This window comes from Tupaia chinensis, unplaced genomic scaffold (assembly GCF_000334495.1).
Source record: "Tupaia chinensis unplaced genomic scaffold, TupChi_1.0 Scaffold000493_1, whole genome shotgun sequence".
NCBI lineage: Eukaryota > Metazoa > Chordata > Mammalia > Scandentia > Tupaiidae > Tupaia > Tupaia belangeri.
This window is the reverse complement of record NW_006160005.1, coordinates 737,585-749,465: the sequence shown is the minus strand read 5'-3', so window position 1 is coordinate 749,465 and position 11,881 is coordinate 737,585. Positions and strand designations below refer to the sequence as shown.

At 47.7% G+C, this 11,881-nt stretch overlaps 1 protein-coding gene and 1 pseudogene across 1 annotated transcript in view; one reads left to right on the top strand and one right to left on the bottom strand.

The window, feature by feature from the left end:
• Nucleotides 1–11,881, top strand: part of PIK3R6 (phosphoinositide-3-kinase regulatory subunit 6) — a 68,305-nt gene that overhangs the window by 42,352 nt on the left and 14,072 nt on the right. The window contains exons 11-15 of the mRNA XM_027774919.1: nucleotides 718–891; nucleotides 7,058–7,168; nucleotides 9,976–10,063; nucleotides 10,306–10,376; nucleotides 10,854–10,944. Of these exons, the coding sequence (XP_027630720.1) occupies nucleotides 718–891; nucleotides 7,058–7,168; nucleotides 9,976–10,063; nucleotides 10,306–10,376; nucleotides 10,854–10,944 (535 nt within the window). The remainder of the gene's footprint in view (nucleotides 1–717; nucleotides 892–7,057; nucleotides 7,169–9,975; nucleotides 10,064–10,305; nucleotides 10,377–10,853; nucleotides 10,945–11,881) is intronic.
• On the bottom strand, nucleotides 5,064–5,949 carry LOC102469904 (MICOS complex subunit MIC27-like; annotated as a pseudogene).

Sequence of the window (11,881 nt, the reverse complement as noted above, 5' to 3'; positions counted from 1 at the left end):
CAGGAGGGGATCCCAGGGGCCTTTTGTTCCAGAAGCTGCAGATGGCCGGACTAAGTGCTGAATGTATCAGACTGCCTTCTGCTGTCTCTTATCTTGTTGGGTTTTTTTTTCTTTTTTTAAAAGAATTATTTTATTTAACTTTATTTACTTATTTATTTTAATTTGACCAGAGAGGGACAGAGTGAGAGAGAAAGTGAGAAAGAAAGCAAGCCGCCAGGCCCAGGACTCAAATAGCGGTCAGCCATTTGACGTGGGAGTCTTGCACCCTTAAACCACCACACCGCCTGCCGCCCCCCCTGCCGGGCCCCCTCTTATCTTGTTTTTGTAATGGATTTTCATTGCCAGCTTCGCTGCAAACACGGGTCTCTCTCTCTCTCTCTCTCTCACTTCCTCTTTCTCTTCCTCCTCCACGTCGATCCCCCCTCACATAAAAGGCCATTTCTGGCCGTGGAAGCCCCTTGACCTTCTGGAGATCCAGCCGCACTTGCAGATTTTAACCTATTGCACACCCACTTCTTATTGGGGAACAACTCGGTCAAACTACCTGTCTTTCCTCGTGGGCTCGTGAGCAGTTTCAACGTCCCTTGTGAGAGGCCCTCAACAAAGGGTATTCCAGCTTTGTCTGATTTATAACACAGCAGTGATGGGTCTTCACTGGGCAGAAATTGAGCCCCCAAGAGGGCATAGGCTGCTGGCACCTGGGGCCCCTCTGACCAGGCAGAGTGCCAGGGCAGGCCTGATGGGTCTGGCCCTTCCCTTTATCCCCAGGAGTCCGTGACCTCCAGGCATCCTGAGCTGGGAGAGCTGGCTACGTTCCTGGGACGCGCGGATCCTTGGTACGAGAGCACCGTGAACACTCTGTGCCCCGCCATCCACAAGCTGGCTCAGATGGTAGGGGCAGGAAGGAGGGAGGGGCACGGGGTCTGGGCAGAGGAGGTGGAATCATTTCAGATATTGCACTTGACCTTGGACTGCAAGCATCAGTCTCAGGGATGCCCAGCGGTGGAACAGGACTGGAAGGAAATACACAAGAGAGGAGTCCTGGGGCCAGCAGGTAGCATGGTGGTTAGGGCGCTGGATTGTTGTTCGAGTCTCAGACCTGGCAGCTCACTTCTCACTTTCCCTCTCTGATGAGTGCACAGGCCCCATAGCAAAAAAAGATGAAGCAAAATATTATTTCCTAAGTGTGTAGGCCAATTGTGTTTCTTCTTCTTTTTCATCTTCTTCTTCTTCTCCTTCTTTTAATTTGCTATAGACCATGTGCACTTGCTAGAGAGAGAGAGGAAGAGAGGAAGTGAGAGAGCACCCCTGGGGTCATGGCCACACCTCAATCCCCCTTCCTCCATTCTCCTCTTGGGATTTCCGGCACGTACATGTGCCTAATATAGTTCTCTGGCTGTCAGGTCTGGGACTTGAACCGCACAGTCTGCCATGTGGGATCCAGCACCTTAGCCACTCATGCCATTGGCCGGCCGGTGTTCCTTCTATTGTGTGTTTCCTCCGACCATTTCCCTGTGACAGTACCAGCTGATGTTTCCTGAGCACTTGCTGAGCGCTGGGCACTGTCTAAGCACTCCCCCGAGGGGAATAGCTCATTTAATCTTCACAGCGGCCCTGGCAGGTAGGTGCTCTTCCCCACAGGTGCTATTGTTGCCCTCGCCCCCCTTCACAGATCAAGCAGCTGGGGCCCAAAGAGATGATAACTCGCTCAAAGGGCAGAGTCCCACTGGGCCCTAGGCAGCTTGACTCCAGAGCGCTGTCTCCTAACTGCAAATCGCAGTGCCACACCCTGGCCTACCACAGCTGGCTGTGGGAGGGAACTTGTCTTTTACTAATCTGGAAAGGCTTTTTCTTTTCTTTTTGCTATAGGGCACATGCGCTCGCCAGAAAGAAAGAGAGAGACAGAAAGCGAGAAATCACCCCCCGGGGGGATGGCCACTCTGCAATCCCTTCTCCTCCATTCTCCTCTCAGGATCTTGGGCACGCACGCACATGAGCCTAGCGTGAGTTTAAGCCGCTGGGTCCAGGATTCGAATGCGGTTGATTTCATGGGAGTCCAGTGACAACCATTACGCCAACTGCTGGTCCCTCTTTCTTTTCTTTCTTTCTTTTTTTTTTCTTTTTTTTTTTTAAGATAGTTTATTTATTTATTTACTTATTGGTTTTTTGTTTTGTTTTGTTTTGTTTTGCTATAGGGCTTATGTGCTTACCGAGAGACAGAGAGACAGAAAGTGAGAAATCACCCCCCAGGGAGGATGGCCACGCCGCAATCCCTTCTGCTCTATTCTCCTCTCGGGATCCTAGGCACACACACACACACACACACACACACACACACACACGTGCCTAGCATGAGTTTTAAGCTGCCAGGCCTGGGACTCAAACCACAGTTGACTATGTGGGGTCCGGCAATGTCACCAGTACACCATCAGCTGATCCCTGAAAAGGCTTTTTATATCCAGGGAATTTTATCCTTTGCCATCATAAATGTTGTAGACATTTTTTTTCCACTTCGTAAATCACTTACCAGTTTTTTTGACTTGCAGAAGCTTAATATTTTCATGTAGACATAGCACGTTTCTGGTGTCTGCCTTTGGAGTCATGCTTTGAAAGGCTTTCTTCATGCCAAGATTAAATAAATATTCGCTGATGATTTGCTCTAACAAATTTAGTGTCTCAGTTTGTACATTTAAATCATTAGCCCATCTGCAATTCATTTTAGCGTTTAGCATGAAGTCTGAAATTTTATTTTTTCCAAATGTTTAGCCAGTTGTCCTCAAGCTATTTATTGCATAAGCCATCTTGCCTCATCAGTCTGAAATGCCACTCTTTTTGCCATTTACTAAATTCTTACATATGCTTCAGTTTATTTCTGGATATCTATTTTCTCTCATTGATCTATTCATTTCTGTACAAATGAGCACGTCTATATTTTAATATCAGGCAAGGTAAACCTACCTCATTACTTGTTTGTTTTTTGTTTTGTTTTGTTTTGTTTTGTTTTTTAAATCGGACTATGCTTGTTTCTTATCTTTCTTGATAAACTTTAGAATTTCATTTCATGTTTTGGGTTTTTTAAAATTCTGTTGGGATTTTGACTGAAACTTGGAGGAGAATTAGTATCTTCAGTATATTGAGTTTTTCTGGCTGTGAGCACAGAGAGCTCTTCATTTACTAAAGTGTTACTGCATATCCTCAGGATAATTGTCCAGGGTTTTACCATCTAACTTTTACCCATTTCTTGTGGAATTTACTCGTGTTTGATACTGTTTCTGTTGTGGATGGTATCTTTCTCCCATTATATTTGAGTAGTAACTACGTTTTTTAGAGAGATTAGGCATGTGTGCTCGCCAGAGACAGAGGCAGAAAGTGAGAAATCATCTCCTAAGGGGAAAGGCCATGCCATAATCCCTTCTCCTCCACTCTCCTCTCGGGATTTTGGGCACTCATACACATGTGCCCAATGTGAGTTTTAAGCCGCTGGGTCCGAGACTCAAACCATGGTCAGCCATGTGGGAGTCCAGCGACATAACCGTCATGCCATCTGCTAGTCCCTCAAGTAATAACTATGGCTCGTATAAGAGGAAGTTATTGATTTTTACCTATTCGATTATTTATTTAAGTTTTTCAAAATCATGGTAAAAAAAACACATAGCACAAAACTCACTCTTTTTCATATTTATTTTTAAGAGTTAATTATTTAATTTTATTTGCTATTACTATTATTATTTTCTTTTTGACCAGAGAGAAAGAAAGGGAAAATGAGAAAGCAAGCCTCCAGGTCCAGGACTCAAACCACAGTCGGCCATGTGGAAGTCCAGTGCCCCAACCACCATACCACCTGCAGTCCCCATATTTCTTTTTTAACTTGCTGCTTTACTGAGTTCTCCATCTTGTTTTATCACTTAGCTAATTGGGATGTTTTCTTATATATTTGATTCAAATAAAGGTATTTGGGGAAGGAGTGCATATTTTCTGAGTTATACCTTACCTGAAAATGTCTTTGCATATACACAGAGGTCCATTTAGTTGGGTATCAAAATACCCTTACCTTAAAATTTGGAAGATCGTACAAAAGGAACATTTGATGCAAGTCTCATTGGTACTCCTTTGCTGTTAGATTTTTTTTTTTCCTGCAGAGACACATGTAAGATTTTGTTTGTTCCCTAGTTCCCTTCCTCTTGGAATGAACAATTTATAATGGCCTTTATGCTTACTCCAAAAGCAGTTTCACATGGAAGAGACTGGAAATACTGTGAACAAGGATCACATTATTGTAATAAGTTCATGATTCCTCCATGTGACCATTTTTTTTTTTGGAGAGGTTTTTCACTATAAGGCGCGTGCGCTCGCCAGACAGACAGAGAGAGACATAGAGACAGAAAGCAAGAAATCACCCCCCAGGGGGGATGGTCACGCCGCAATCCCTTCTCCTCCATTCTCTCGGGATCTTGGGCACGCATGCACACGCGCCCGGCGTGAGTTTTAAGCCACCGGGTCCGGGACGCGGACCGCGGTCGACTACGTGGGAGTCCAGCGACATAGCTATTACGCTAACTGCTGGTTCCCTCCATGTGACCATTTTGAAGGAAACAATATTTCTTTTTTTGCCATAGAATATAGATATTTTATTCCAGCTCTGAGAAATAAAAAAGTGAAACACATCTTTCCATACACCAATCTAATTTAACTGACATAAATTCAGAAAAGCCAGAACAGATATAAATGTATATATGTATATATGTGTGTATATATGTATGCCATATACATACATATACATAGGGATTATCAGAGTTCAGTCTCATTGGTATTTATAGCTTCATTCATTCTGTTTTGATTTTTAGTCAAGACCTTTAAAAGTCAAATGCATTCTAATACTTCCACCTGTGTCTCCTTATCAATCATTTAATATTATTTGGGTTGTATTAATAGCTTGTATTTTAATCACTTGAAAATGTAATGGAAAAACTTTAGTTATACTCTAGATGGCAGTTACCCATTACATGATTTTTTCATCATCATCTGCAGCTTCACGCATCTTGTAGTTCTCGATACAGTCGTTTTCAGCTTCTAGTACTGGACGTAGCTACATCTTCCGGATGGGATTGCCCGTGATCCATGAGCTTGGGGTCAGGCATAACCTGTGTGGCACCTGAGATTGATTCTGAGTTGGTCTTTATTTCAGAGCTGAGTTCTGCTGGCAAAAACACTGAGTCTTTCAGGGTGTGAGTTGTTTCTGCAGGTGTTTCTGTTTCAGCAGAGCTTCCTAGCCTAGTTTGTTCTTTAGGTCCAGGAAGTGACTCTTTCTGGTTTCTTTTTGTCCACAATGATCTAACTGCTTCATAAATTTGCTGACTTGGATTTGCTGCCTTTATTCTGATTACCTTTGCAATGATTACTGAACTGACTGAACTGGTTACCAAACAGTTGCTCCTAATGTGGCCAGTCCCAGTGGATAAGCGATCCTCTGAACCTAGGTCCTTTTCCCGCTGAAACAAAGCCCACCAGTCCTGGGTAGTCACTTAGTCCCAGTGGATAAGCGATCCTCTGAACCTACGTCCTTTTCCCGCTGAAACAAAGCCCACCAATCCTGGTAGTCACTCCCATTTTCAGAAGGAAATCTCAAGGAGGATTCTTCAGATAGACATATGCATCTTTTCTCAACTGTACTGTATCCATGATCCCACTTTTCACGAAGTATAAACACCCTTGCACCAGCCAATATAACAACCAGTTGTAGTGCGGATGGACGCGAAGCCTGTTTGTAAACGACCAGGCTCCGCTCGCCAAGGTATTTAGATTGGAGAGGTGGTACAGTATGTATGGGGAGCTGCTCTGCTTTCACCAGCCGCTTTCTGGATTCCTCTTCTTTGGCCGCATATACACTTAGAGATGTGCACGTTAGACTTGCAGGTCTGTTGTCAGCTTTCCCATCCTAATGGCCACCATAGCTATCTGAAGGAAACAATTTTCAACAGGCCAGATGTGAGAGTCAGAAGGTATTTTATAGGATTAGATATGACTTGTAGGATGAGATAAACTCTGAGCTTCTTTCCAACTCTGTCACTGTCACATTCTATAATGTTTGCCTGATAAACCTACTCATTATTCTTTCTAATCATACGGGGCTGGGAGGGCCTGGAGGACAAAGGCATTAAGTTCATTTCCAATACTACACGAACATTAACTAGTTTCTTAATAGATCTTTAGATCACCAGAGCTGAAAGAGCTATCAGATCATATGGTTCAACCTCTCCTTTTCCCTACGTGGAAACTCAAAGAGCTTGAAGAACTCACTCAAGGATGCCTGGCTAGTAAGTAGCCAGCCCAGGTCACGGGCATACCTTCACATTCAGCACCAAGAAGCTCAGGGCACAAGCCAAGGACCTTCCCACGTGGGTTCTGTGCTACCGAGCATCGTGTTACTTACCGCCATGACCGACCCAGGCTCTTTTATTATTAGTTATACTCTCAAGACTTTCATTGCCCCCAGCATTCAACACAGTGCCTTCCACATGGCATACTCAATTTCTCTGTGGAATTGGATAAATCAGATTTCCTGGGGGGATGAGGCTCTGGACAGGTGTATATATATATATATTTTTTTTTTTGAGAGGTTTTCATTATAGGGCACGTGCGCTTGCCAGACAGACAGAGAGAGACATAGAGACAGAAAGTGAGAAATCACCCCCCAGGGGGGATGGTCACGCCGCAATCCCTTCTCCTCCATTCTCCTCTCGGGATCTTGGGCATGCACACACACACGCCCGGCCTGAGTTCTAAGCCACCGGGTCCGGGACGCAAACCGCGGTCGACTACGTGGAAGTCCAGCGACATAGCCATTACGCTAACTGCTGGTTCCCATGGACAGGTATTCTTTAATCAGGACTGGAAAACCAGTGATAGCCAAGGTTGAGAATATAGTGAAGGACCTGCTGGATGAATGTATCGCAGAGAGTCTATGTGGGCTTTGGAATTTTCCTGTTAAGAAAATGGCTGTCCACACAGTAACCTGAAAGAACCTGTCAGCTAAAGACATTCCCTGTCTCCCTCGCAGCCTCCCTGCCTGGACACGTCCCGAGCTGTGGACCCCTTCATCCTGGATGTCATCACCTACTATATTCGCATGGGCACCCAACCCATCTATTTTCAGATCTACACGGTCAAGGTAAGCATCTCTCCTGGGTCTGCAAGGATACCACGTGCTGGGTCCCAAGACCCCCAACCTAAATACCCTCGCTTTGGGGAAACACTGCACACCAGGCTGCATGATTTGTACACATCCTGACACTCCTGGTTAACTTTATCTGCTTAATCTCTGGATGAATCAGAGCATTAACTTGTAAGGCCTCAAGTCCAAGCAGAAGTAGATCACCTTGGGACCAGCAGATGGTGTAATGGTTATGTTGCTGGATTTCCATGTAGTAGACTGTAGTTCGAGTCCTGGACCCAGCAGCTTAAAACTCATGTGTGGATTCGATGTGCATGCATGCCCCAAATCCCGAGAGTAGAATGGAGGAGAAGGGACTGCAGCATGGCCATACTCCCTGGGGAGTGATTTCTCACATTCTGTCTCTCTGTCTTTCCAGCAAATGCACAGACCCTAAGCAAAAATCGCTCTCAAATAAAAAGAAGTCGATAGTCTGTTTTCCAGTCTCTGGTCATGAACTCCCATCGTTCCAAGTCTCTGGCACCTTCTCTCTCACTGCACCTTTCTTTGGCCTCATGGACACCTGGTCTGTCCATGTCCTCACTATCTATCAGGTCGCTGCTGCCTCTCTTCCTGCCCTGCCAGTCAGCTTCTTATCTGAACTCCTCCTCGACTTCCTGTGCCATTCATTCCACTGCTACCATCTCCCCTCCCAGGCAAACCCAAGCCCAGATCACCGCTATGAAGTGCCTGACCTTTTGCTAAACTTGGGCTTCCAAGCTCCACTTGGGCAAACAAATCAGACGTTTCTCCACAATCGTGGTGTCCGGCCTCAGCTGGGCCCACAGTGTTTCTTGACAAGCTCTCTCTTCGTCTGGAACAGTAGCTGTCCAATCTTCACCACCTCTCCTTCGCCAATAATTTTATTTTTACCCTCCACTGGGGAAGGGGAAAGGAAGCCATAGGTCACCCTGCTTCAGGTCTATACCCACAAGTGCACGTATGCCCGTGGATAAGGACCTCCTCAATTCAGGTCAGACCCCTGTAACAATGCCCTTGACTCATCTGCTGCCACCTCCTCCGGGCCCTCCCTTTTTCAGCTTTCCTTTTCACCTCTTCCTCCCCTTTATTCTGACTTGGTAACACAAGACAAAGACAGCCGCTGTGAGTCTGTGCCACCCCTTCTCCAGGACGTGTGCATGACAAAGCGCTCAGGAGAGCAGAACTCAGGGATCAGACTTTCTCCAAGTCTGTCTTATCTCCTGCTTTGTTTTCAAGCGCCATACCTTTGTTGGCATTAAATGGTGGCAGAGGATTTGTTTTGGTTTTTGTTTTTTGAGAGGTTTTTGCCATAGGGCGTGTGCACTCGCCAGACAGACAGAGAGAGAGACAGAGAGACAGAAAGCGAGAAATCACCCCCCATGGGGGCTCGGCGGGATGCAGTGAGGGAAAATGCACACCATGGGGCCTGGGAGGCAGCTCAGCAAGAGGCCCTTAGAAAGGACTCCTTCTAGGACTTGGGCTTGTGTCTGGTGAGCTGGAGGGGGCTCCGGAAAGCAGGACTTTGCTCTGGACGGGATGCTGTGAGAGTGGGGCTCTTCATCATAGTTGGTGGGATGCGAGGGTAGGGGCTGGTTATGCGGGGCTCCGGGTTTTGTCTGTGTCTGGATGTGACTGTGCAGTCTTGAGCCATCTTGTCTCTTGTCTTGAGCCGTGACGGTCACACGGAGGCCTTGCCCAACAGTACGTCTCTGGGAATCCGCTTATGGTCGACAGGACACCATGGCCTTGCTGTGGGCCAGGTCGGCTCCCAGCTTTCGGGTTTCTTTTCTCTTTCTGATGTCCCTGTTCTCAAAAAACTTGTGGCTGCTCTTCCATGTGGCTCAGAAACCTCCCTGCTTCCCCATCCTTTTTTTTTCTTTCTTTTTCTTTTTTTGAGAGGTTTTCGCTATAGGGCGCGTGCGCTCGCCAGACAGACAGAGACAGAGAGACAGAAAGCGAGAAATCACCCCCCAGGGGGATGGCCATGCCGCAATCCCTTCTTCTCCATTCTCCTCTCAGGATCTTGGGCACGCACGCACATGCGCCCGGCGTGAGTTTTAAGCCACCAGGTCCAGGACGCGAACTGTGGTCGACTACGCGGGAGTCCAGCGACATAGCCATTACGCTAACTGCTGGTTCCCCCCCATCCTCACCGAGACTCTCCTCGGCCCTTTTCCCCAGAGCTACTCCTCCCAGATTTCCTCCGCAGCTCCCAAGGCCACATCGGTTCTCACGAGCCGAGTTGTTCCCTCACTCAGCTCCAGGCTTCTCTGTGCCCGCCTGTCAGAGGACTGCGGTCTCCTCTCCAGCCCTGGCTCTCCTGCCAGTGCCCATAAGCAACTCCACCGTCCCTTACGCCTGCCCTCCCCCTTCACGGTAGTGGTCACCAGGCAGTTCAGGTTTTCAATGACAGCTTCTTCCACTATTTATGAAAACATTATATTGTGATATGAAGAGAATTTCAGAAAAAGTTCATGGGAATATGGGATTGAAGTCCACGTTGATTTCAGTGCAAAAAACATTCCGAAGTCCATGCATCGTGTTTTCATAATACTCATTTTCCACAACTTTATGAAGCCCCTTCATCGCTACAGATAGGTGCAGACCCAGGGACTCCTTGAATGCAGCTCGGAATCTCGCGCTGGCGGGAGTGAGGGGAGTGGGGTGGGGGGCACCTGCCTGGCTTCACATGCCCTTCCAGCCATCCACATCCTCAGTCTGCAGGGTCAGAGGGGCGCTGCCTAGCCTCCTCCCTACCTTCCTCCCTCCCCCTCTCCCTCCAGATCTTCAATGACCTGAGCCAAAACCCTACAGAGGACATCTTCCTCTCTGAGCTGAAAGTGAAGATCCAAGAGTCCAAGCTCCTCAAGGGTGAGCGCCTACTTCCCTTTTGCCAAAGCTTGCCCTGACTCAGTTTCCCCCCAAAACTCTTCCTCCCGTCTCTCACCTAATGAGACCAGACCTCACACCCTTCCAGTGTGCCCTATCCCAACCTCTGCTGAAGAGCAGGGCTGCTCTGGTAAGTCCGGCAGCCCTGCCAGGCCCTCGGTGAGGTGGGGCGCCAGAGCAGGGAGGCTGGGAGTCTCCCCCCTGAAACCTCTTATCTTCCTCAGATGGTTTTTCATCCAAGAGGCGAGGCGTGGCCGAGGGTCCAGGCGCTGAGCTCTCCTTGTGCTACCAGAAGGTCAGTGTGTGTGGGCAGGGCCAGGAGGCAAGGCTGGATGGAAGCAGGTCTGGGGGCCACGTGGGGATCCAGGGAGTCACACAGAGCCAAAGGAACCTTCCTCCTCTTTCTTTTCTTTAGGCTGCCTCTCTGCCCCTCCCCCCGCCAGGTTTCCAAGCCTTTGGAGAATTTTGCAGGGATGGGTGGGTTAAAGTGGACCTTATGTGTAGACAAGAAGGTGACCTGATTTAAGGCTGTCTCACAGCCTAAAGATATCATCCTCACCAGCTGGCCAGATGCCTGCCCCGGTCTCACTGGAGATGTACTGCTATGCGTCTGGAAGGCTGGACACGGTCTCTGGGGCTAGGGATACTTTAGCCTTCATCTGCGGCCCCTTATTGGCCATGAGGAACACGGGCAGACTGTCAGAGCAGGGTGGAAACCAGGAGAGAGAGGCAACCGTGGATGCACTGTCTTATCCTCAATCCCCCTCTGCAGGGTCTGCTCAGTCACCGGCCCCGAGAGGTGACCATTTCCCTGCGGGCCGCTGGGCTGGTCCTGAAGGCCATTCCAGCCAGTGACACTGAAGGTAAGGATTGGAAATGCAAGGCGAAGAGAGAGATGCATGAGGCGGGAGAGCTGAGGAGAGAGGAGGGGAAAGGACTGAGCGCTAAGGAGCTGTGGGAGACAGGGGAAGGAGGCCTCCCACCTAGACCCTGCAATCACGGAACTGCATCTAGGCCCGGGGCTGGGTGCTGGTGCTGCCCTGGATGAAGCATGGGCCCTGCCTCTTGCTCAATGTCCAGGAATCCTGGTTCTGCTGTTGGCCTCCGGACTGGGCCCCTGTAACCTGATGAGACAGGTGGAAGGTGGAGGGATGCCAGGGAGGGGCAGGAGTGGCCTGCAGAGTTAGTTGTGTTCCCTTTGGGAATTTTGGATTTTTAATATAGTTTAAAAAAACAGATAAGGGCCAGCCAGGTGGTGTAGTGGTTAAAGCAGTTGGATCCTACATGGTCAAGTGCGTGGTTTGAGTCCTGGACCTGGTGGCTTGGAAAATATACCAGGCACATGTGCATGCATGCCCAAAATTTCAAGAGGAGAATGGAGGCGAAAGGATTGCAATGCAGCCATCCCCCTTAGGAGCGATTTCTCTCTCTCTCTCTCTGTATCTCTCTAGTGAACACACATCCTATAGCAAAGATAAATAAATAAAACAAAACAAAAAATGGATAATAAAAGATACCAATTTACTTGTGTATAGAAAACTACAAACATTTTATATTATTTTAATAATTATCTCTTATGAGATCCATGGTCTCCTGGAATACAAAGTCTTCAGTAAATTCATGGAAAACGCTAATGAAAAACTATGTGGTTTTCACCTTTTTTTTTCTTTAAAGAATTACTTACTTATTATCATTATTCTTCATTTTGACCAGTGAGAGACAGAGAGAGAGCGAGTAAGCCACTAGGTCCAGGACTCAAACCTCATTTGGCCATATGGGAGTCCAGCGCCTTTAGCTACC